This window comes from Pteropus medius, unplaced genomic scaffold (assembly GCF_902729225.1).
Source record: "Pteropus medius unplaced genomic scaffold, Ma_sr-lr_union100, whole genome shotgun sequence".
In the NCBI taxonomy this organism is placed as follows: Eukaryota; Metazoa; Chordata; class Mammalia; order Chiroptera; family Pteropodidae; genus Pteropus; species Pteropus medius.
In genome coordinates, this window is record NW_024349800.1 from 61,409,478 (window position 1) to 61,433,329 (window position 23,852).

Below are 23,852 nucleotides of genomic sequence, written 5' to 3' on the forward strand. Positions count from 1 at the left end.
TTCTAGTCAGGCAGAGCTCTGGCCTGGGGACCGCCGGGTCATGCTGGTTTGAAACAGTGACACCGCCAACTCAAGACACAGGAGAACTTTGAGGATAACAGGCTGGTAAACCACAATATCTATCAGCATTCAGAGAACCTTAAAAGATGGCTGCTCATGTTACAACTGATAGTATTTAAAGAATCTCAAGTACAGTAGGCTAGTGTATTTTTTAAAGGACTTTTTAACAATGCTTCGAGGATTAAAAACATTAAAAATAACACCATGTCCATTTAAAAGTACTTTATTTTTTTCTAGTCAAATGACTAGTTAACGAGAGTAAATTTAATTAACATGCTCTAATTATAAATCACTGCATGAAGGACAATGAAAATAACTGATTTGGGTTATACAATATATACAGTTGAGCTGCAACTAGACCAAAGTAATCACGTAAGTGAATTGAGTATCATACATCTCAAATAGCATTCCAAGCTGCATGTTGCGTTACCCACGCCTAACAGATCACGCAGTTACCATCACCCTGTGCACATAGTTGAGTCATCCCTAGAAGTCAGATCTGATGGAAATGGCACACCGAATGCCAGAATCCCGCAGCTAAGTTCATGAAACGTAAACCTGAAATATAAATAGATATCTACAGTGTTTTCTTTCCTCTCAGTTGCTTTTTTTTCTTTTAATTTGCAAAGAGCAAATAACTAGGAAAGGATATTAGTAGGGAAGTTAATATAATTTCTCCTCTGGCAAGAGTCATATTAATTACTGCACAATAGCACCACCAAATTGTAGACTGGAAAAATATTTCCTAGATATTTATGTACCAGTGAACCTGATAGGTTTGTCTGGGAGTGGTGTTCAAATGTTGATATGAATCAACTTTAATTCCTTATACAGCTGGCACCAAGAAGTCAAAAGACTGATTATAAGATACAGGTGTGGGGGGTGGGGGCGGGGAGGATTGTGTTAAAATATACATAATAAGTGCACTGTGCCAAATACATCTGTTTACTTTCTTAAACCTATGAGAGAATTAACTAAATGAAGGGTTCAGAAACAAATTAACCATTAGTGAAAATAGATGTAGTGCTTAAAAAAAGACTTTAATTACAGATTTTTACCCGGAACTTTGAAAGGCAAAAAGCAGTTGCCATACAACATCGTAAAACATTCCAGTTTGTTCTGTCTTCCTTTATAATAGCAACAAAAAATACAATGCAATTAAAAAAAACAAAAACTCCATACTTACAAGAGTCTTGCATAATAAAGACAGGCTGCTTCAATCAAATGTACCATCATAGCAAATGCAATAAAAGCATCACCACCTTGCTTTCCAAGCCTATACTTACTTATTCCTTTACTTTTGGTCAAAATCCAAGTGGGCATTAAATGCCTATTCTCAAAGAGTGCCAAAATTTCTAATATTCCTCCTATGAACTTAGGCTCACAATGACTAAATAGAGGTATGACGGTCAAGTTCATTAAACTAATGAATTCTGATTGTATCATACACAACCTATTCCCCCCAGCCCCATTAGCTTAAGAATGGTAAGATGGGGCATCAACCATAAAACGGGTCTCCTGGAGTATTTCATTACCTGGGACCTACAGATTTCTGCTATGCTCTTGATGACAAACAAATGGACAGATTAAATTTCAAAACAGTGTTACTACCATTCCTGCTGGTATATTATATAAATACAAGACACTAAGCTGAGTAAACATTCTCATGAGCTAGGAAGGGAAGGCAGTGTGACACTCAGGAAACAGGAAGTAGGTGGTCATACAGCAGGGTCTGTGCCGTGGTACTCTACCTGTGAGGCAAATTCCAAAAACACCTAAAGCATATAAATGAGTTTAAATAACTGTTTTGCAATCCATCATCCTTAGTTTTTAACCACATTCAGGAAATGCAGTTTTATATCACCTGGAACTGAATTATCTGCTATTATCGTCTGCCCTAACAAACTATTGGCAGTTTTGTTAAGTAGGATTGCTCACAATAGGTTACACATACATGCAGAATACAGTGAGAGTTGCAACCTCACACATTAGTTGGAAAGTACAACGCGAATGTGTACATTTCCAAGTTGCTTTAAGTAAACACTGGGTGGATTTCAAAGGAAATCTCGAACATATCTAAAAAAAAGTCTTTCATGGCGAACCGATAGCATTTTGTCTAGAAAGTCCAGGCTGGCAACAGTTTACTAACTTCCTAAAACAGTAATTATGCTAAAGGTCACCAACTTCGAAAATGGGCCAAGGGAAGCAGGAAGAATTCCTTCCAATACTCAAATGTTTTTAGGGTCAACTAATTCTATAGACTCAGGATCTTGATTATGTAGTTAAAACGACTCTTCAGTTCACCTTTTAGGAAATTCAGTTTTTCCTAACAAAAGTATAGCAATGTTTTATGAAAATCAAAAATTATAAAAACAATTTATAAATTGCCTTTGAGTTTTAAAAACAGAACAGTGGCATTTGAGAAAGTGAGCTACCGTACAATTCGTGAAACTGATTCTCTGGCGAGAGTTTGGGTACCAATAACGAAACAGGAACATCATAACTGTTAAGTGTTTTTGCTTGGTAGCAGTTTAGTCGGCAATAAAGTGCACAAAAGATACAGGAAATGCTCCTTTGCGACTGGGATCTCCATCGATGTGGCCGATCTGAAATGAGTAAGAGCTCAGGTTACAAAAATTCCAGGTGTTGGAAACTTTGTAGGGTGTTGTAGCATTTGGAGAAAAAAAGTAGTTCAGAAGAATCTCTTGAGAAAGAAACCACTTGGGTGGCACGTCTAAACTGTTTTTCCTTTTCTCTCTCACTCACGTATCAAACAGCGTGAGCCTACGATCCGTAAGGAACGCCCACAGGAGGGGTGTCAGGTGTCTGCACAGACGCAGCTGGCCTCTGAGTCCTGGCAGTCTTGGGGCACACAGGACAGCTACCTGACCACCACCACCCCTGCCCTTTTTTTTTAATGGATGAAGAAACTGAGTGTCAGAAGTTTGTGAGCTGCAAAGTCACAGAAAGTGGCAAAGGTGACTTGGCCCCATTTAATTGTAGTCAAGCATTTAGAGCACTTCAATAAATCCATTTAATTTTGCTCTGAGTAAACTATATAAGTCATACATCAAGTATGATCTCAACAAATTATGCAGGTAAATAAAGTCTAAGAGAAAATCTCCAAAATATAAATTTTGGGGGGGGAGGGGAGGGTTGAGATTATGGGTAGCGTTTACTTTCTTCTTTATACCTTTCTATTTTTCCACCGGTTTGAAAAGTACAGGTGTTTTCCAGATGCCTAAGCCTTTTGTCAGGCAGGTGCCCCATCCTTACGGTGGGTCGTACACGAGTGTGAGAGCCAGACCTGCTGCAGGTGTCGAGGCGTGCGGGCAGTCGGGGTGGGGGAAGGAAGAATTGAGGTCCTCACGGATCCTCAGTCCTCACCCAGCCAGCCACGCAGCAGGTCGGTGAGCAGAGGCCCAGCGAGCCTGCCAGCACCTGGGAGCCCGGAGCAGTGGCCTTTGCTGCCCGTGCTGTGCGTAGCAAGGCAGACGGAGGAGGGAGCGCTGGACCGACAGACACTTTAATCTCCCAAGGAGAAGAGACCATGAGAGGACACCGGAAACCTGCCGTCCCAGAGGCAATGGTGACAGGCCCTGAGTTCACAAAGGCCCTGGAGGCCGGGAACTTGCAGCCCACACAGGTGGGAGCTTTCCTGGTGATGGCGACTAACAGGCCCCACCGCTGACAAGGTCCTGTTTGCACCATCGCAACCGCCATAAACTACCTGTATCTCAGCTCAGGCCGCAGAGCGGGGCCTTGGTGTCTACTGTGAGCAGATGCTGCCAGATGCTCTGCGTACACACTTCTGCAAGTGACTTACGCCTACTGTCCTCATTTTATAATGGCTGCCTATCCCTGGGGGCCTGCTGTATAATCTCTGCCCCAGGGCGTGGTGACCTCCCTTTCACAGACAGGGTGGCTTAGGCTTAGTGACATAAGCAACTTGCCCACGTCACCTAGCCTGTAGGTACTGAGTCTGGGTTCTTAGGGTCACCAGGGGAAGCGCCACGTTCACCCTGTTCCGGCTCCCACCTGGACACCACTGAGCATTTCAGGACCAACACTGACACCGGGGATTCTGCCCTTGGGCTCAGCCCCCCGTACTTGCTGCGCCCCACCAAACTGGCATGCACAGGCAGTGGCGGGGTTGGGGGGTGGCTAGAACTCGGGCCTCATTTCAGACCCTCGAGCATGCTCTGGAAACTGCAGCCCAAGGGGCCTGCCAACCCTAATAAGAGAGGACCCCGCTGCAGGGACCGATCAGGCCCCCTCGGAAGTGGAAGTTCATGTAAGAGATATCTGGGGCCAGCAAGGGGCACAGCGGCCGGCAGCCCGAGGACGCCCGGGCAGGGAGGGCGCACCTGGGGAGAGACCCCTCAGGCCAGGTGTGCAGAGACCCAGCCCCCCTCCCCGGGCCGGGCCCCAACTCACCCACCACTCTTGGTCCTCCTCCCCGTCCACGATGATCACGTCGCCCTCGGAGAACGTCAGCTCGTCCGGGTTGTCGGCCACGCAGTTGTACAGCGCCTTGACCCGCTTCGGCTTCAGCCTAGTCTGCGGGAGGGGAGGAGGGGTCAGAGGTTAGCGTGGCCGGGAGGCGAGGCCCATGGGCAGAGAACTGGGCCCAGGGGCCCTGACCACAGGGGCGGGGAGTTCTGGGAGGGGCCAGAAAAGGAAGGGAAGATATCCCAGCCTTGGAGAGCGGGGAACATGGCGGCTGGAGTCTGGTGTGCACAAGGCGTCAGTCCTGGAGCTGTGGAGAGGGCCAAGCCCACCTGCTGGAAGCTCTGGTGTCGCATCCTGCCAGATCGGTCCTGGGTACAGCAAGAGGCCATCCCACTCCCTAACCAGGGGAAGAGGGAAGATCTGCTTCCTCTGAGCCCTTGGGGAATAGGCCGCAGAGAGCTTATATGGCCAGAGCAAAGAGGCAGGACGAGGAGGGTTCATCCACTTACTGTCTGTGACTTCCTGGGCATGGGCGCGGGGGGCTGCACGGCCGCGGTGTTGGACAGAGGACCCAGAGCTTCTGTTCCAGAGAGATCCACTGCTTTAGGACCAAAATGAATCAACTCACAATATGCCCCTTCAGTCATAACCGTGAGACACAAACGATTAATACAAAAGCCATGGTATCAGGTCTGAAAGGCAAGTTTCCTAAGATTTTCTCACCTGTTGAGGGACAAGTCCCTCAAAGGCCAAAGAATCTGTGACTTCCATGTAACCTCTGTAGAGTGCACAGGTGTCACACAGTGAGACAGATGTGACCAGTTCCTGCAGACTTCTAGATCCCCAGGGGACTCTGTACCACCCCACCCCCATCAGCAGAAGGGGACAGAGCAGGGCGGCCCCAGGAGCAGGAGCATCAGAGGCTCTGCCGCGGGGAGGACGGCTGGCCCTGCACAGGGCTGGCACTGGGCTGGAAACGCCTCCCACTTTGCCTCCATGAACCAAGCAGAAACAGAGCCCGGTCCCAAATGAAACAATTACCAGGTCCTCTCGGCTGGCCTTTGTTGACCAGTGGGGTCGTCTTGTCCATCCTACAAAGAAGGGAGAATAGATTTGCTGAAACCTGAGGCCTGAGAAGCATGTCACCTGTCCCTCCTCACCCCCTTTCATAAAGGAACCGGCTGTGTTCAAGCTGAAATTGGGTGTTGATTTTATCAACTGTTATTCAACTACCTCTTTTTATTTTCGAAAAAAGGAAGAGTGGCAGGCCCAGAGGACAGTGTCAGATCCAGGTCCTGACCCTCAAACCAGGCTCCTCCCAAGGGCTCCTGTCCATGCTGGCCTGTGGGCCATGACCCAGCCCGGGGCTGGAAGCTGGCACCTGCCGCCAGCTCTACCCCAATTTGCTCAGTCCCTTTCCCTCGATGGACTCAGAGGGCAGGGCTGATCAGCTCTAGGGCCCTGAGGGCTCTGCCCGGACCTGTCCAGGAACCACAGGTCGGTACCATCCAAGCCTCTGTGCTGTGGTCCCTACTGTCTGTAACTGATGTGGCTGACTGGTTCAGGCCCTGCTCGTGAGTCTCCGGGCCCAGCATGTCCCAAGCCCTGGGTAGAAACACACAGGTAAGGGAGGCGGTCCTCAGGGCCCGCACGCAGGGGTCTGTGAACTCAGACTTGCCATCTAGAGGGCCTGGGTAAGAGGGTTTCCCTGGGTTGGCGTTTTCATCTGCACAATGTGTGACAGCAATTCTGTCAATTCTCAAAATAAGGACGAGTGACAGAATGTCTGTGACGGGCCAGGAGAGGAGCAGGACCCCAAGTTCCCTGCTGCGACTTACTGCACCCAGCACGAGCCAGGCACACACCCGGGGCCTGCATGGGACGGGAAGGGGCTGGAGGGCAGAGGACGGGGAGAAGCCAGGGACGAAGGCGTCCCACCGCAGTCCACCTCCGGAGGGACGCAGTCCACTTCTGGAGGAACGCAGTCCACTTCCGGAGGAACGCTTCCTTGGCTGCCCAGCCCGGGGCCTCTGTCCCAGTCTCAGAGAGACAGGGAGGAAACGCGACACTGACTTTGCTCACATTTCCAAGGAACTAAAAAGGCCTGACCCCTGAAGGCCCCGCCAATCTGACCAGTCCCGTCGTCTGATTCCCGCCAGTGTCAAGACAGAGCTCATCACGCCGACTCTGCTGGGCCCTGCGCCTCTGGCTAACGACGAAACGCTCACGGGGGAGGCCTGAGCCTCTAAGATGCTATTCGGCAAACTTCTCCTTTAAAGTGCCAGAGTAAACTCGTTAGGCCTTGGAGGTAGTGAGGTCTCTGCCACGACTATTCCACGCTGCCCTCGCAGCGTGAGCGTGTGACAGATGATGTGTGAGCAGACGGGCGTGGCTGCGTTCTAACAACACCTGACTTAACGGGCACTGAAATCTGAATTTTATACCATCGTTACGTGTCGTGAAATATTCTTTTTGTTGCTGCAATCATTTAAATCTATAAAAACCATTCTTAGCTCACCAGCTGTGCAGAGCAGGTGGCTGCCTCTGGCCCTGCAGGCGTAGTCTGCCGACTCCTGCTCTAGGAGAACCAAAGTGAAAACCCAGATTCGTCCCCAGGATAACACTAGGGAATGGGGTGTATCCCTTTAAAAACGACTCGGGCAGATCCAGCTGGGAGGCCCTCGAGCATCACCTGCTTTGCTGCCGCCTCACCTTTCCCTTCGGTCCAATGAGATGAGAGAACACCGTTCCATGGAACAGGCAAGACCAAGTAAGGCTGCGCCAGAGGCGACTCATGCAATGACCCTGGGGAGAGGCCTCCGAGCAATGGAAAGAATGTGCCCGGGACCTCGCACCTGGCGGCCAACACCCCGGTCCTCAGAGCTCCCCGCTGACCGCTGGCAGCCGGCCGCGTCCCGCCTAGAAGTTCGACACACGATTCGGTCTCTTAAAGAGCAGCAGTTCGGAGAGCGTGACTCTGAGCCGAAAGCCGAAGAGAGGCACAGACCCCAACACAGAAACCGAGGAAGCACGGCCTGTGGCCATTCACCGGGCACCTGAGCGCACGCCCCTCGTGGCACCGCTCGGTAGCCGGTGAGATCCCCCACACGCTCTCTCTTCAGAGAGAGCTTGCAAAGCAGCACTTAACAAGTCCCGAGAGTCTTTTGATTAAAACCAGCAGGCTGAAACATTCACTTCCACTTTCTCCCAAGAAAAAGAATCTAAAAAAAAAAACTAAACCAATAAGAGGAGAACTGGAGAGGAAACCCAGTTCTGGAAGCTGAGCATGGCGGAAGGAGTCACGAGCAGGCCGGGCACCTGACCACTCCCGTGTGCGCTGTCCAGCGCGCCCCCCCACCACAACGCCTCCCCGACTTCTGGGGGTCAGGGAGCGGGGCAACAAACAGGATCAGCCAAAATCCGCTTCCAGAGTGACCGAGTCCCTGGGTGCCTAGCGACTGCCCTCCCCTAAGCCGCTGAAGACCAGAAGCTTCTACTCTTGGAGAAGGTGGACTAGAGCAGAGGCTCTGGACTCAGGGATGCCCGGTGCAGTTGTTGGGAGTATCTGAGAGACGGAAGGACTGAGTAAAGGTCTAACTTCATTTCTACGTTCGACTCCAAGAAAATCTGCTCCCTTCAGGCCAGAAGAGACTGGAAGGCTGTTCTCTAAGGAACAGGAAAAAAGATCCCAACTCAGGGTCCCCGATAAAACGGCCAGCAAGGTCAAACCATGGCGAAACCCACCTTGGCAGCTCTGCGCACTGGGGTGCAGTCTGTCAGTGAGTATTTAACGCCCCCTCAAGTGGCCAGCTCACTGGCAGGGGACACAGGATTTACAGGCACAAACTTCTAACAGGACAGAAGCCAAAACAAAGAGAAATGAACATGGAAGAGACAAATAGTGCAGGAAAACAAAAGCTAAAAAAATAAAAGAACACACCCAAAACCCATCATTAATCGTCTCAGATGAAAGAAAACGATCCCGTGACACAAACAGGATACTATTAACTTGAAAATTATATGACAGAAGAAACGAAAAACTCAATCAAAAAACTGTAAGATAAGATTGAGAAAATCTCCCAGAAAGTCGATTTAAAAAGCAAGCAAACAAACAACACAGAAACGGACACCAGAAGGCGGCAGGGAGTGGGCCGGAGGCGTGGAGCAGCTGCCCAGTTGGGCTGCACGTCCAGCCCCGGCCTCTAGGTGGGGCTATGGATGGGCTCTGGTCAAAGGAGCGTGAGCACCTCTCCAGCCACTGACGTTAGCACGCCTTCCTGGTCTTTCCTTCCCTTCAGAAGTAACCTTGGGCCCAGAGGACAAAGATGGTGGCGTGAGAAGCAGAAGGGGTCTAGGTCCCTGACTCACTCCTTGGGACCGCCGTACAAGCAGGAATACAGACACAACCTCATGCGGGCAAGAAGTCAACTTCCACACGTTCAGCCACTGGGATTCAGGGGCGGGCAGTCAGAGCAGTTAGCTTAGCCCAAAAAAAAAGAAAAGATGAATACGTGAAGGCCGAGGAGCTCTGACATCTGAATGGCAATCATGTTGAAAGAACAGAAAAAAATAGAAAGCATTAAAAAAATCAATGGAATTTCTCAGAACTGAAGGATGGAATTTACATCCCGCCAGTTTACATGTCATCATCTACCTGATGACACAGATGAAAACGGACCCGCCCGGGAGTGCCAGAGCCTGAGCAGGGACAGGAGGTGTCCGTGAAGGGGAGGCCTGTCAGAGGGGTGCCTGAGGGGCACCAGGAAGGCATCAGGCCCGGATAGGGGAACTGGGGGTGGCCTGGCGGGGAGGGGGAGCCTCCATGTGGGGCCCCAGCTCTCAGCAGGGAGCGGAGGCTTCTGCACAGAGGGGAGGTGGAGGCAGAGATGGGAGCCCTGTTTCACAGATGCTGATCAACCAGGTAGCCTGGGAGCCAGATCTCATCATGGGGAAAGGGAGTCACAAGTACCGCAAGGGCGGGAATCAGAATACATCCTGAGGAGCTTTTAAAACATGGCCCCCAAGTTCTTTAGAGAGCAGTAGTCTAGACCACGCCCCCACCCCCTGTACTGCACTCTAACCCCTGCCCCGCATCCTGACCTGCTGCCCTGCCTCCACCCCAACCTGACCGAGTCTGGGCTCCGCCGCTGCCTGGCTAGGAACACGTGGTGGAAGCAACGCCCTGTGCGGTTTCCAAGGCCAGGCCTGTGTCCTGGGACTTGCTCTTGGGCCCAGTCACCATGATGTGAGGAAACCCTAGTCACATGGTGAGCCATGCACGTGTGAGTGCTTCAGCCAGCGGCCCCGGTGGGCTTCCAGCCGCCAGCCACGTGGCGTGGGGAGGCCGCCGTGATGCCGGCCTCCGGCCTTCGCCTCTTCTACTAAGGGCCCAGATACGTTCAGCAAAGACGAGCTAACCCTACTGCGCCAACCCAAAGCCCCGAGTGTCTGTGAGCATAACACGGTTGTGACTTGTGTCAGTTGTGGTGTGGTTTCTTACTAGAACCAAAACTGGAGACAGTATGAACTCATGGATTTCAGCGTAGGCAGAGCTAGAAACGTGGCAGTGAAGCTGTCCACATGTCCACACGTGCATGAACGTGTATGTGTGTGCGCGCACCTATGTGTGTGCGCACACACATGTGTGCACACCCAGTTCGCACCACTCACACGCTGGCCTGGGAGTGGTGATGTCCCAACAACAATGAGCACGCGAAGAAGGCACCCTGACCTTGGCTTCTAAACATTGTTTCCACAGAAAGGAACCGTTTTCCACTGCAAGGACCCAGAACGAGAGCCACGAACTGGGCTCTTTGCCGGAAGGAACGTGTCTGGACAAGCAGTGGACCTCGAGTGGGGTCTGAGGGCTGGAAGGCAGTGGCGTGCCCACGCTGGCCCCTGGTTTTGCTGGCTGCGTTGTGTTCATGTAGAACACCCTCGTTCACAGGAAACGCGGGCCCCATACCACAGAGGGTGCCGGCGTCAACGCCACCTTGTGTGCAAGCGACGAACAGAACCTAGAGACCTCACCTCCTGAAGACTTTAACTCCCCGCAGCCCAGTGTCTGTACCAAACAGAAATCCAAATTCATTGCGTGGAGATAGGATCCACATTTGTACAAAACTGACACAATTTAAAAATTCTTGATAAATTTTGAAGACACTAGAAACCTGATGAAACCAAGTTATGTATCACTTGACCTCAGATGTTACAGCAGTAGAGACACTGGAGATTTCAAATGTTTGCACAGCAACTTAGGCAGGTGACCACTTGGAAGCTCCTTGAATGCAAGAAGCAAGGAGCCTTGCGGCCAGCCCTGAGGGGGCGAGGCGGGGAGGGGAGGTGGTTACCCCGGAGCAGGCCTCTTCTGCGGGAGGCGGCTGGGTGGCTGCGGGGGCAGAGGCGGGGGTGTGGCCTTGCCCAGCGGGACCCCAGGCTGCGCAGGCTTGCTCTGCTGACTCAGGGCTTCGATCACGCTGGGCGTTTTCGCTGCTGGAGGGGGCGGCGTGGGACCCAGAGGATCTGTGGAGAGAGAGGCAGAGGGTCAGACTCAGGCGTCACACTCCCAGCCTTCCCACCAGAGGCTCCTCCGACGAGGCGCCTTCTCCCTATCGCTGCTCTGTGAGGAGAAGCCCTCGCTTCCCCGCAGGCTTCCGGTGAATGGTAGTGGCGGGGAGCCCCTCCACGCCTCAGTTAGGGAGAGAATGCTTCTGTGAGCCTCAGTATTTTCTCAGCTGGAACTCAAGACGGAGCTGCCAAGACCATTCTGCTCCCGACCCTGGGACCTGGAGCACAACCCAGGCGGCTGGGGCCTGGCTGGCTCGGAGCTCACTGGTCCTGCCCAGGGGGAGCAGGGCCTTCCTGGGACAATTCCTTCTGCCTCCGTGGACCCAGGGGCCGCCCCCTTCCCCCGGGCTGCACGCGGGTCAATCTGAGGACAGGCTGTGAACTCACTCTCTGTGGGCCGAGAGGGGGCGGGGCCACGCGGCTGTCCCCTGCACTTTGCAGACCCGGAGGCTCGGGCTCAGAGGGGGCCCGCTTTCGCTGAGGGTCACGGAGCTGGTGAGGTGGCACTGGGCCCCGAGCCCACGTGTGCCCACTCCCCTCGCTGACAGATGTGAGTGCTGGTCCCCGAAGGGCCAGCGTTCTCTCCCACCCTTGGGCGGCACCCTGCCTCAGGACAGAGGCTGACACCTACGAGTCAGCGGCTCCTCTCTCCCAGACAGCCAGGGAGACCGAGGAGGGATGGGTTTAGAGTCTACCTTTCTTCTTCGTTTTCACTCCTATTTCCTTCTACTGCTTTAAAGTCAAAAGACAGACGAGCATGCAAATCTACCCCCACCCACAAGAAGGCCAGACCGAGAGGCAGAAAGGTGGGCTTCTGGGCCCTTCCGGGTGACCCCTTGCTGTCTGAGCTGGACGACCCCCGCCCCACTCCCAGCCTCTGGAAGACCCTCCCAGACACAGCCCCTGCTCTGCGGGCAGCCACATACCCATGGCACTTTCTGCTGCTGGGCTGGGCTCCTTTTATCTGTGAGGTTAAGGAAGGCAGGAAAAAACTAGGGGCAGGGGAGCCCCTCCCTCCCACAGAGCAGGCAAGAGAGGGCAGCTCCAGGGCTGGCCTCGCCCACTCTGCGCTCTGAGCTGGAGGGGAACCACCCCTGGCGTGGCCCCTAGGTCCTGGGACTCTCGCCCTTGTGTGAAGAGAAACGTTATAATCCCGAAGACTGTGCCCAATGTGAGAACCACATGGCCAGAGGAAAGGAAGCCCTGAGCTAGCCTGAAAGAAGGACGTGCTGCTGAAATGTGGGTCAGAGGGGCGTGAGTGAGCCCCTCCCGGGTGCCGGACAGGGCTTGGCAGCGGGGGAGGCGCGGGCTGGAGGGGCCGGGGGCGGAAGAGCCACGGCCCTCCACGCAGCGCCGGGCACCGGGCAGCGCCTGCACCCTGGGCGTGGGGCTCCAGGGAGCTGTCTCCCCACGCGGCTGCAGAAGGCTCCCCCTGGCCATCCAGATCCACAAAGCCCACTGGCGAGAAAGGAAAAGAAAAACGTACTGGTCGATGTCACGCGGAGAGGGGGCAGCGGTGGGTGGACGGCTGGCGGATCTGACGAAGACCGCTGCCTGCTTACACCGTCCACACTTACAGAGTTTGTCTTCCACAGGGCGTTAGCGGAGGAGGAGGCTGTCTGAACTGCACACGCATGCACACGCACGCACACGCGCATGCGGGCAGGCGCACACGCACACACACAACAAAAACAGAAACAGAACACTGCATTATTGATCCTCTCCCTGATAAAACGATAGAGATGGCCCTTCTAGAACAGCATTGAGGCCACAGAGAGAACGCTGGCTTTTTAAAATCCCCGTCTCTGGTATCTGGAAGACAGATACCAACGCACACCAAATGAATGACGCGTCCGGGAAAATTCCCAGCTGCTTTTCCCGGTCTTACTGATTTTATTTCTCAGATGCAATTGCTGGTTTGGAGAGGAACATGCGTAACCACAAAGGTGCGCCCTGAGCACCACACTCAGGTTACAGAACGTGGGCTTGTCTCCCATCCCTTAGGTTCCCCCCCGACCCCCCGGCCTGTGGGGGTCACGGCACAAGGAGAGAAGGGTACGAGCCAAAGACACCAGGTGAAGGGGTCTTCTCTCCCACCTCTTGCAAACGTATTTCTGGCTAGAAATGGACACAGATGACACCAAGCAGCTCAGGTGACACCGCGGGGAGACGGTGCTGTCACGGTCACATCCCTTCCTCTGCCCCACAAAGCTCGGTGCTCTTCCTCACTGAGCGGCACCTGCTCAGGTACACGGGGCCACCTGTGTCTGTGGCTGCACAGGGAACACAGGGCGGGGCCCGGAGAGGAAACGGGCCCCACGCGCAGGGCAAGGCCCCACGTGCAGAGGGAGCCTTCGCACGTCTGCCATGGACAACGCCTGCCCGGTGTGGGCATGACAGCATCAACACCCTTTTCTGGTTGCTGTTTGGGGACTCCACATTGGACCCAGTGTGGACGGGACAAAGGACGAGGAGATCCTCCAGGGACTAGCAGGGGTGAAGTGCAATCTATATCATACAAGGAAGAAATGAAGGTAAACTAACCACAGGAATCACAAAAATAAACGAAAAGACAGAAACCCTCTCATTCTAAGACGTTAGAAAAGCAAGAAATAAAGATGAACAGCTTTCCGTTCCTTTTACGTGAGCCAACACAGCAAACTACGTTTCCCCACAGGACACAGAGTCAGCAGGAGCCTCTACTGGAGATGGCCGGATCATTTCAGCTCGTCTTATCGCGGGAGAAGGCAGTGAGGTGTCCCCACAGGGGCCCAAGCTCAGCTGTTGCCATCACCTGCCAGAACCCAGAGAGGGTGACAGGGAGGACGATGCAGCTGTGGGACGTGATTTTGCAGCTTCCTTCCTGCTCAGGGACCTCCCCACCGAGCCAGGGTGCGGACACTGCCTGGGATGCAGGCGCCAGGGTGCTGGGTGCCATGTGGGTGCTGGGCTCTGCTGGGGAGGGGAGCAGGCGGGGTTCCAGGTGCCTGCCTGGCGCAGACCCCACTTTCCTCTCTGTGGGTCTGCTCCTGAGGGGTGACTCAATGCCCCGGGCAATAGGCTCCTTGGCCTCTCTGGACCACCCCGCGCTGTGTGGGAGGGTCAGATACCCAGCACAGTGTGTGTGGGGGGCAGCCACACGCGCACACAGATGCAGCAGGATGGTGCGTGCCACACTCACTCCTCAGCCTAGGCCACCGACACCCACCCACGCTCCTCTCCCAGAGAGCGGCCACTGCACTAACGCAATCCGGGGCTTGTTTTGTGACCGCCTGCAGCCCACGGCAGCCATGGTGCTTGGAAGTCACGCCCCACGGAGGCGCCTGTCCCTCCTTCCCGTGGGAAGCCCTCCGAGGGCACTGGCTGAACCTGCCTCGGGAGCAGCTTGGCCAGTCCGACTTCACTGCCAGGCAAATACTTAACTTCAGGGGATTCGCTTTCCATTTTTGTGAAAACACAAAGCAGTACCCGTTGAGCCCAACTCACGATGTTGTGACAGTCACCAAGGGGAGTGGCTTTGGCACATCAGGTATGGCGGCCACAGGGACTATTCTGCACTTTTACAGTTAGCCTGAGCGTTGTCCCCGAGTTGCATCTTTTTATCCTTCATTTCATGGGGACCACGGAGATGAGAAATAACCACAGGGGCCACTGGCTGGCCGAGCACAGGCCGGGGAAATAAAGCAGAGGAGAGGGAAGGCAGACGGAGGGGTCGTGAGGGGTGAAAAGCAAGAGAGAAAAGGACCAGAAAGAGGGTCTGCGGGCAGAGAGCGGACGGACCGGCGTCAGGAGCCGGCCCGCCCGCCTCGGGCCTGCCCTGGTGGGACCCCGTGCTCCCCAAGTCACGCAGACGCCACATCTCTGCCCAGAACGAGCAGCAAGTCAAGACACTACCGCCACCGGCACCCTAGGAACGATGGAGTTCCTTTAGGGAGTGAACGACAGACTACGAAACCAAAGGCCTCGGAAAAAACCACCGTCCCGGTGCTGCCCAGCTGTCACCTGGTTGGGTGTAAAGCAGCTACATACGTCCCAGAGCCAAACCCCAAGCCGTGCAGCGGCAGAGCTGCCAGCAGGTCGTACCTTTGGCAACGTTCCGCGGGGGGAGGGGCGGGGCGCTGGTGGTGCTGGGGACTGCGGGCTGGCTGGGTGGCGGGCTGCCACTCAGGATGGCTCCATACGTCTCGTTCTGCAAGATGCTGGGCACGAAGCTCCTCTGCTTGTCCTTGGCCAGGCCGGTGGCATCTCTGGCCAAAGATGCAGCGTTGGACTGCAGCTGGTTGGAGCCCAGCTGGTAGAAGCTGACGGGCCGGTCTTCTCGCCGACTGGGACTGGGCTGCAGAGGGGTGGCGGGCAGGTGTGTGAAACGCAGACACAGTGACCTCGTGGTCACAGTGTTCGATCTACTGGTGACGACCTCATGCACACCAACCACTTCTATTTGGGCACGGTGCGTTCCGACTCTCGACTATTACATAAGAGCTGCAAGACTTAAAACTCGCTTTTATCACGTCTCTTAATGGAAACACACACACACAAAACAAAAAAAACCCCATGATTTACCATGCTCCATTCAGTAAAAACAAGTCATTTCACCTTCGCGAGCCAGAGCTCCCTCAGCCTCGCCCCGCTTTCCACCGCAGCGGCCCTCGAAGGCTTGCCTTCTGAGGCTGCAGTACAGCTGCTCTGGGCAGCCAGGTGCAACCACCCCCCAGCAGCGGTATGGCTAATTCAGGGGAGAGCAAAGTTTTCTTCTCATATGAACTAGACTCCCTGACATGCCTCTAACTCATGGCCTGTGGGGCCCCCATCTGGTTTTGTCAATGAAGTTTTACTGGAACACATCCATGCCTGGTCACTTACATGTTGTCTGTGGCTGTTTTCGAGCCACCTGGCAGAGCTGAGTGGTGGCAACGAAGACTGATATTTTAGGCCCAGGAGTCTATAATTTTACTGTCTGGCCCTTTAAAAAGTTTGCCGACCCCTGTCCTACTTGAAGGTCACGTGCACGGAATCATGACTTAGGCAAACGAAATCTAACTCATGTTTCAAATGTCGGCTTTGTTAAACAGCTATGATCTTGAGCAAATGACTTAACCTCGCTGACCCTGTTTCTCATCTGCTTCTCGAGCACAGCGCTAGCCAAGCAGGTGTCGGCATCCACGGTGCCCGCTCCTCCCCTCATAGATGTACCCGCTCCACCAGGCTCTGGCCAGCCCACCGGCTCAGACGCCGCTCAGGTGTGCAGAATTCAACGGCCACTGGCTCTTCACACATACTTTTATTTATTTTTTTAGGTGAGGCAACCCTTGGTTGACCTCACAGATTGCAAGGACTTGTCAGCTTACAATCCCTTACTTTTTATTTTTTACACCTACAGCACCTGGTCTTCCTAGGTGGTCTCCCATCCAAGGACTAACCAGGCCCGACCTTGCTTAGCTTCTGAGATCAGACGGGATCAGGCTTGTTCAGGGGGGCGTGGCCGTAGACCACACATACTTTTAAAGTCCAACGACGCTCACGGCTGTGTGAGCAAACCACCCCGCCACTCCCTGCTGAAAACAGAGTGCGTGGATGAGTGTTAGGGTCCCGAGCCAGAGCACTGGCCGCTGGACTTTTACACCGGCTGTGTCACTTGCCCACAGGACGGGAATGTGGTGTGTGTGATGGAGAGGCTCTCGCCCCGGGCCAGGCATTTCAAACCTTCTCCTTCTTCTAAGGGAAGTAAGTGTAAAATCACTCAGCTCTTCTCACTGATGCTGTTTTATAGCTAACTCTGGGGAAACATCTTATTCTAAGAAACAGTAAGAATGGACGTGAAGGGCTCCATCAACAGGTAGCCCAGTGGGTTTCGGAAATGCCACGTACATAACGAGACACCCTCAATAACACAGCAGGACAGTGAAGACCTGCGGGAAACAGAAAACAACATGGCATTCCCCACGAGTGGCACGGTGGCTGCAGTGTGGGCTCTCCGGTCAGTCTATCTCAGTCTGACTCTCACTCTGAGACCTGTGTGAAGGTGGCCGCTTTCTGGCATCCCCAAGTGTGCATGACAGTATGTGTCACGAGAAGGGAACTGGACGAGGAGGCAAGAGTCCCCGGTCTGGCCCCAAGCCGGTCTCAATACTTGTTTCATTGTGGCCAGGTGGACCTCTCTCGTGGCTTCAGTGACCCCGTCTGAAAAAGGAAACTGCTCGACCCATGAGCTCCAAGGGTCATTTAATGATGTTGGTTATTATGTGAAGACCACCTTAGGTGAACGTGGTCACCGGTACTGGGGGAGACCAGGTTCTTTGTCACATCATCCACAGAGCGTGAGTTTCCACTAAAACCCAAAGCATCAAAGGTCTCGTACACCTGAAGGTGAGCGGCCGCCTGTGATGGCATAATCCACGTTCCTTTAAAGTACCGTGTAGGAGCTGGGAGGCTGGAGGGGTAAAACCAAAACCTACGAAATCGGCAGAAGCAAAAAGTGAACTGTATTTCCTACAAAACAGCTTTCTGCCCTAATCACAGGCCAGAAACCACGCTGCTCTGAATGAGCTTACAGAACTCTCGACGCCTGACAGCCCCGCACAGACCTGCAGTTTCTCGTCCATGTCGTCATCGCTTTCATCCAGGTCTTCGTGGAGCAGTCGCCATTCATACTCGACGTGGACGTGGGAGTTGAACCTTCCAGATAAGGCTTGGGTCAGCTGAGGAGAACAAAGGACTGTGGGTGACGCTGCTCATGCGCCCGGCCCTGCGCAGCCCCAGGGAGCGGGCACCCACCAACACGTCCAGGAGGGAGAGCACTGGCTGGCGGGAAGGGGCCCGGGACTGCAGTACGAGGCCGGCCACGTCGACCGGTCTCTGGGCCTCAGGAGAGCCCCCTCCCTAACCCACAGACGACCACGAGACTCCTATCATTGCTATGTACACTGTAAAGCGCTGCCCGCGGGCAAGGGACAGGATGATGGGCAGCCCAGCCCGTAAGTGTGGACAGCAGCACCTGGGCTCAAACTCAACCTGCACAGAACGAGCGAGTGCCCGCTGTGAACCCCGCCTTCCCCAGCGGACACGAGACAACTGAGCCCTGCAGAAGACAACGTGAAAGGCTGTCTTCTCAATTCTCTCAAGGATGGTGAATGGCTGGTTCCACTACATGAACTGGAAGGAAGCTAATTCATTAGCTACAAGGGGGTCTTGTGACATTAGAGCTTAATTATCTTCATAGCCAGAGAGTAGCTGTGCGCCCTCTGGGAAGTTGCTTAGTCTTGCTGTCCTCATCTGTGAAATGGGGGTAGCAGCAGAGGCCATGCCAAAAAGCAGTTGTCAGGATGACGTGAGTCAGTAAACGAAGTGCTCAGAACAGTGCCTGTTACTCATCCGACACACCTATGGCCTTTCCGTTTCCTGAGCACTTCACAGAGTCCAACAATAACTCCCACGACCACCTCGCACGCTGGCACCGTCTCCACGTCACAAAAACGGAACTGGTGGCGAGTTGGCGTGGCCTTCCTGAGTCACGGCGGTGGGACCGCACCACAAACCAGGGTCCGCCTGACCCCAGCGGGCTCTGTCCACTGGCCACACTGTCTCATCTTCCAGGACGGGACAGGAGAAGGTGGTGCACAATAACCCAAACGCTTTGGGGCAGGGGGATGGAACAGAGCCAGCTCTGGTGTGCTGACGGGAAGGGTCGCACCAACAGCTTAGACACGTCAGAGGACAGGCAGCCTCCTGGCCTCTGCTCCACGCGCCCAGACAGCAACGCCAGGGGCACTGTCAACACGTCCAGCCAGCAAATACCAACCAGGCGTCACTCGGAGGGGAGTGGTCATCGCCTCTGGAAAGGCTCCCCAAAACACTTTCTCTAAGTCGTCCCATCGAGGACACTGGGATCTGATCAGGACCCACACCGCCAGGCTCAGAAGCAGCCCTCCCCGAGGGTCCTGGGACCTCCGCGCCCACCCACTCCGGCCACACACTCACCAGCTCCTCACAGTGCTCGTGCCTGAGGCGCCTGGCGATGTCCAGCGGGGTCTCTCCTGACTCGTTGGCTGAGGGCGGGGAGGCAAGGGGCAGCATCACGACAAAGCCGGTGACGTGTGACATCGAGAGACAATTAACAAGACAGAGGGGGAGCACTACATCAAACTGCACGTGACTGATGAACTCCGCAGTGAGCTGGCTTTACTCAGGGCTGAGTTTGTGTCACGACTGTACAGAACTGCTGTGTGTAGTAAGATTTTACAAGACAAGGTTTGCGCTAACCGTGAAAATCAAACTGCTGAAGCAGCCGACCGGTGAAAGTCAATATGGAAACTCTAAGTCGAAGGAAATGGTCCATCATAACTCTAACCAAAGCACTGTTGATGGAGCTGCAGCACCTGCTACAATAAGCTGCACTTCCTGTTAAGCTGTCTACAAATCTGGAATTGTACACTTTCTTCTAAATAAACCTCAGTCAACGAAGTGGGGATTGAAAAACAAAAACCTGACTCTCAAACAGATGTGTGCTTCCTTTCTCTTTGCAAGAGCCCTTCGTAAGCGAGCACTCGTCATGGCTCGTCACAGCCGGCTGCCTTCGGGCTGGACTGTGCCCAGCCAGCTGACCGGCAGCACATTGGGGTCCCATGGTAGAGGCAGGGACAGTGAACAGTGTCCTCCACAGCACACCAGCCGCCCCGGCTGGTCCTGGGTGTGGGTTAGGGACTGGAGGGCACAACGCCCAAACCTGGAGCAAACCCACCGCCTCAGTGACAGCCGCAGGGCCCGTCCTCTGCCTCGGCGCCCACACGATGCCCGCCAATGCTGGCGTCTGCTGGACGGGGTGGATGCCGCTGCAGGGCAGACCCAGCGCCCTGCAGAACGCGGGGCGGGGGCGGCCTTCTCCTTAGAGAGTGCGGTGGCCTCGCCCGGCGTCTGCCCCGGAGCAGGGCGATGGCGCTCACCTATCTCGATGGACGCCTTGCCGCGCAGGAGCAGCTTGAGGCACTCGGCGTTGTCCGTCAGGCAGCAGTAGTGCAGGGCCGTGCTGCCTTTCACCGTCTGCTTGTCCAGGTTCCCACTGGCGAGACCGGGGAAGAGGCAGGCGGTGAGTCCCGGCCCGGGCAGGGGACCGAGACGCGGGCAGGAGAGCGGCAAGCTGCCAGCAGCCCCGGAGGATTTCCCTCAGTCCTCCTGCCGGGTGGGCGTGACGGCCTCAGCCCCAGGCCCCGGGAACCAGCGGCGATGGCAGAGAAGGCCGGAGAGAGTGAGGCCGCTGTGCCACCCGCCTTCCCACCCGCTTCCCCACCGGTGATGGCCTGTCCTGTCCCACAGAAAAACGAGCTTTTCCACCTTATTATTGATACTTTCGCCAGAAAGGGGAAAGGCCACCTCCCCAAAGTCCAGGTTCCCAAGCCTCCTCTGAGCCTGCTCGCCCTGGACTGGCCCTGATACCTGGCTCGGGGAATTGTGAGGAGATTTCAAATGTTCTTCTCACATAAAACAAGACCAGGTCACCCCGGAAAGGTACTCATGTGCCTCAGGCGTGAGACAAGCCACTTGACCCATGGTGGGGGCCATGGACAGTCTGCTTGCCAGGGGCCTGGTGTCTCCCTGGGTCCCCGACACCCGACGCAGAGCTGTGCGGGCCTTGTGAGGGGTGTCCTCCTTCGCACCCCAGGCTTCTGCAGGATGGCACCAGCGCCCCACACCCGCGACACTTTTCCTGTCCCGTAATTAACGCTCAGACCTGGAGAAATCCCAGCGCCTCAGCCACACCTGACGCAGTGAGCCAGCACCAGACACCTTCCCCGGAAATACCAAGGGCCAAAACCAAACGGCCCCCAGTGGCGGAGCACCCACCTGTTCTGAACCAAAAAGTCTACGATGTGAAGGGAGGTCCGGTCCACGGATCTGACGGCCAGATGGAGGGCGGTCTCATCTGGCTCCTGCAGACCGAACAGAAATGGCCCAGAATCCCAAGGGGGAACGTTCAGTTTTGTGTCCCACACAAACGACATCGTGTATCTCTCTTCCAAAAGCCTTTTACTCTTTCTTTCACAAATCTGTCACTAAAATACACAGCGCCCCCTTCGACCTCCGCAGCAGACTCTGCCCTTGGGACCCTGCAGCTCAGAGGCTCGTCCTACATCTCGCTCCACGGGAAGTAACGAGGGATTTGGCGGTGTCCTATCGAACTCCTCCCATCTTTCTGTCCTTGTCCCTGTACTCAGGACACGAGGCGCTAAGACCTGGACTGTCTTCAGCTGACAACGTGGGGGATGTGACCACCGCTGCCCTTTCTGAAAGTTCTGGAAACTGAGGGGAAGACACCCCATGGCGTTGTTTCCGGTGGGGGAGGGGCGAGAGGTGCGGGCGAAGGAAACGCCGCACCGGCCCCCGCGGAGACACAGCGCGGGGATGCGACGGCCGGACCGCCGACCCGCCCGCCGACCCGCCCGCCGACCCGCCCGCCTTGGCCCGAGCTCTCGCTCGCCCTGCGCTACGCCGTCAGCGTTCGAGTTCACGGCCCTGCCCGCTTTGCTCCCTTTACCCCCTTTTTCTTTTACTCCAAGTGGCAAAAGCCACGCGCTCACATGTCCATTGGCCAGCGGGATTTTTTCTGTAAGATCCACGCCATCAGCATACGCCTGGAGTAATCCAAAAATATCTCTTGTTTTGACGGCCTCGCACAGGCCGTGAAGCTTCGCCGCGTTATCCGCGTGTTTTTTCCTTGCGTATCTCCTCTCAATGTACTTGGCGGTTATGTAGTCCTTCCTGGCGTTCCTGAAATCACACACCATCGCCTTGTAAGTGACTAAGGGCCTCCGTTCAAACACGTGCAGCATCTGCTCATTAGTTCGCCCCCACCCTCCTTGTAAGCAGCACTGGCAGAGTGATGTCAACCGGGAAGCAGCCACCACGTGACCACTGCAGCACCCGCGTTCGCTGTGACGCCCTGAGCACTTTCACGACGCGTCGAAACCCCCGTTTCCAACACAGGCCTCGAGGCCCAGTGTGGGGCTCCCGGGGCCCGGCCGGGTCCCGAAGGTGGCCGTGCAGGTGGACGACGCACATGCAGGGCGGGGCTGCGTGCTCCGCCGCGTCTCCACTCCCGTCCTCGATTTCCGTGTCCCCACCTCACCGAGCTGCTGCCGCCGCCACCTGGTGCGAGTCGCACGCCTTCGCTTTCCCAGGTCCTTGCACGCAGCACGGTGTGTGCCTTCTCCCCCACGTAATCGCATTCCTTGACAGCTGTGCGCACGTCACCCCCAGACCGCCTGGCTTGCCCTCTGTCAGGTGTGCTCTTGGGCGGTCAGTCTGTCTGTCTGCCTGCCTGTCTGTCTGCCTGCCTGTCTGCCTGCCCGCCTGCCCATGGCTTTGTGAAGGACATTTACTGCCATGTGACTCCTCTGCCCCTCCCCCTTCTCGAAAGGCTTATTAGGCTTTTGAAGAAAACCAATGAAGTTAATATAACGATACAGCTGGCATGTTGTCCAGAAGGGAGGTTCTCACACTTCTGGAGGACAGAGCATACACAGGGGTCCCGAATCACAGGAGAGAAATGGTCCCGGCCTCTGCAAGCAGACCAAACCTCCCGCCTACGCACGTCTCCCAGCACCCCCAAACCCAGCTCGGTTTTCACAGGCTGTCAGAGAGTCTTTGGCTTCCCCACCAACAGATTTTTCTGTAGATGGCATGTTGTTCTGAGATAAAGCCAGAAATAGCATATTTCTTTTACCTGGAAATAAAGTACTAGCTTATTTAAGTAACCACAGAGCTGGGACTTTATTTCTGACTTGTTGATTCATTAACTATGCACTTCCCAGAACAAGCAACGTATTGTGGTGGGAAGTACAAAGATGAATAAGATGTAATTTATCAGAAAACATATGTAAATGCCTAGGTATGATACAATGTGGGATGAAATGTTTTAGAACAGATTCGAAAGCTGCAGGAGCAGAGGGGGCCTGCTGACGATTTCAGCCGAGGAGGTATGAAGGCGGGTGACATCTTGCCCTCACATCGGTCTCTGCCCTCCTTTGCAGAAAAAGGGAAGGAGTAAACTTAAATGTCTTTTTCATTTGTGCCAAGGATGGCGGGGAGGGGGTCTCGATGCAGACAAAACATTTATATTGTAGGGTTCCCAGCAGACAGTATGCATTTTTGAGAATCGTCTGGCTCCAGAATAAACAAAATCTCTGCCTTTATAAAGTACTCTTGGTACACAGAAGAAATTATTTATTATATACTTTGTCAAAATTGACTGACATTACAGCATTCTGGGAAATCACCTTCACCGTGAGAGTAAGTGTCAAACAGTAAATAAATGACCATGCAATTCCTTTTACTCAACAGGACCTCCCGGTGATCCCCAGAAGGATCAGCTCACTTCTTAGTCACTCTTCAACTGAACCCTAGTTTGAGAGGGGCCCAATTTTTGGGGGTGTGTGGAACGGACGCTGCCCAATCCTGGTGAGCAAGCGGCAGGCTGACCCCAGCCTAGTAAGACGTGCTTCACTCCATCTTCCCGCTGGAGCCCCAGTGACTCTGTGAGGCGCGGGGGGCTGTTTCCCTGCTCGCGTTAGAGGAGGGGGGCTCAGAGCTGGCAGCCCGCCTGCCTGGGGCCACGAGCAGGTGTGGACTGCATGTGTGTCCTGCCCCACCTCTCCAGGTTGGGGTAAGAGCAAAGATTCGAAACTTAAGACTTTCACCGAGAGAGGACAGTAACTCTGCAAGCCTCGTAAACCACGTGTTATCCAGCCTGCTGCAAGCCTCAGACGGGAGCTAACGAATCC

At 54.6% G+C, this 23,852-nt stretch overlaps 1 protein-coding gene and 1 pseudogene across 4 annotated transcripts in view; both read right to left on the bottom strand.

The window, feature by feature from the left end:
* Nucleotides 1-267: 267 nt before the first annotated feature.
* ASAP2 (ArfGAP with SH3 domain, ankyrin repeat and PH domain 2) overlaps nt 268-23,852 on the bottom strand; it is a 136,629-nt gene continuing 113,044 nt past the window's right edge. Inside the window, exons 17-28 of one of the 4 annotated variants that reach the window (XM_039888080.1) lie at nt 21,651-21,840; nt 20,917-21,002; nt 20,019-20,134; nt 19,057-19,124; nt 17,664-17,777; nt 15,163-15,415; nt 12,566-12,703; nt 10,863-11,034; nt 5,554-5,603; nt 5,022-5,110; nt 4,498-4,620; nt 268-2,666 (exon numbers count right to left, since the gene is read on the bottom strand). In XM_039888080.1, coding sequence (XP_039744014.1) covers nt 2,592-2,666; nt 4,498-4,620; nt 5,022-5,110; nt 5,554-5,603; nt 10,863-11,034; nt 12,566-12,703; nt 15,163-15,415; nt 17,664-17,777; nt 19,057-19,124; nt 20,019-20,134; nt 20,917-21,002; nt 21,651-21,840 — 1,474 coding nt within the window. In that variant the 3' untranslated portion in view covers nt 268-2,591. Of the gene's footprint in view, nt 2,667-4,497; nt 4,621-5,021; nt 5,114-5,553; nt 5,604-10,862; nt 11,035-12,565; nt 12,704-15,162; nt 15,416-17,663; nt 17,778-19,056; nt 19,125-20,018; nt 20,135-20,916; nt 21,003-21,650; nt 21,841-23,852 lie in introns of all 4 variants that reach the window. The other 3 variants (XM_039888079.1, XM_039888083.1, XM_039888082.1) reach the window with 3 other exon arrangements.
* Nucleotides 16,451-16,569, bottom strand: LOC120622287 (uncharacterized; annotated as a pseudogene).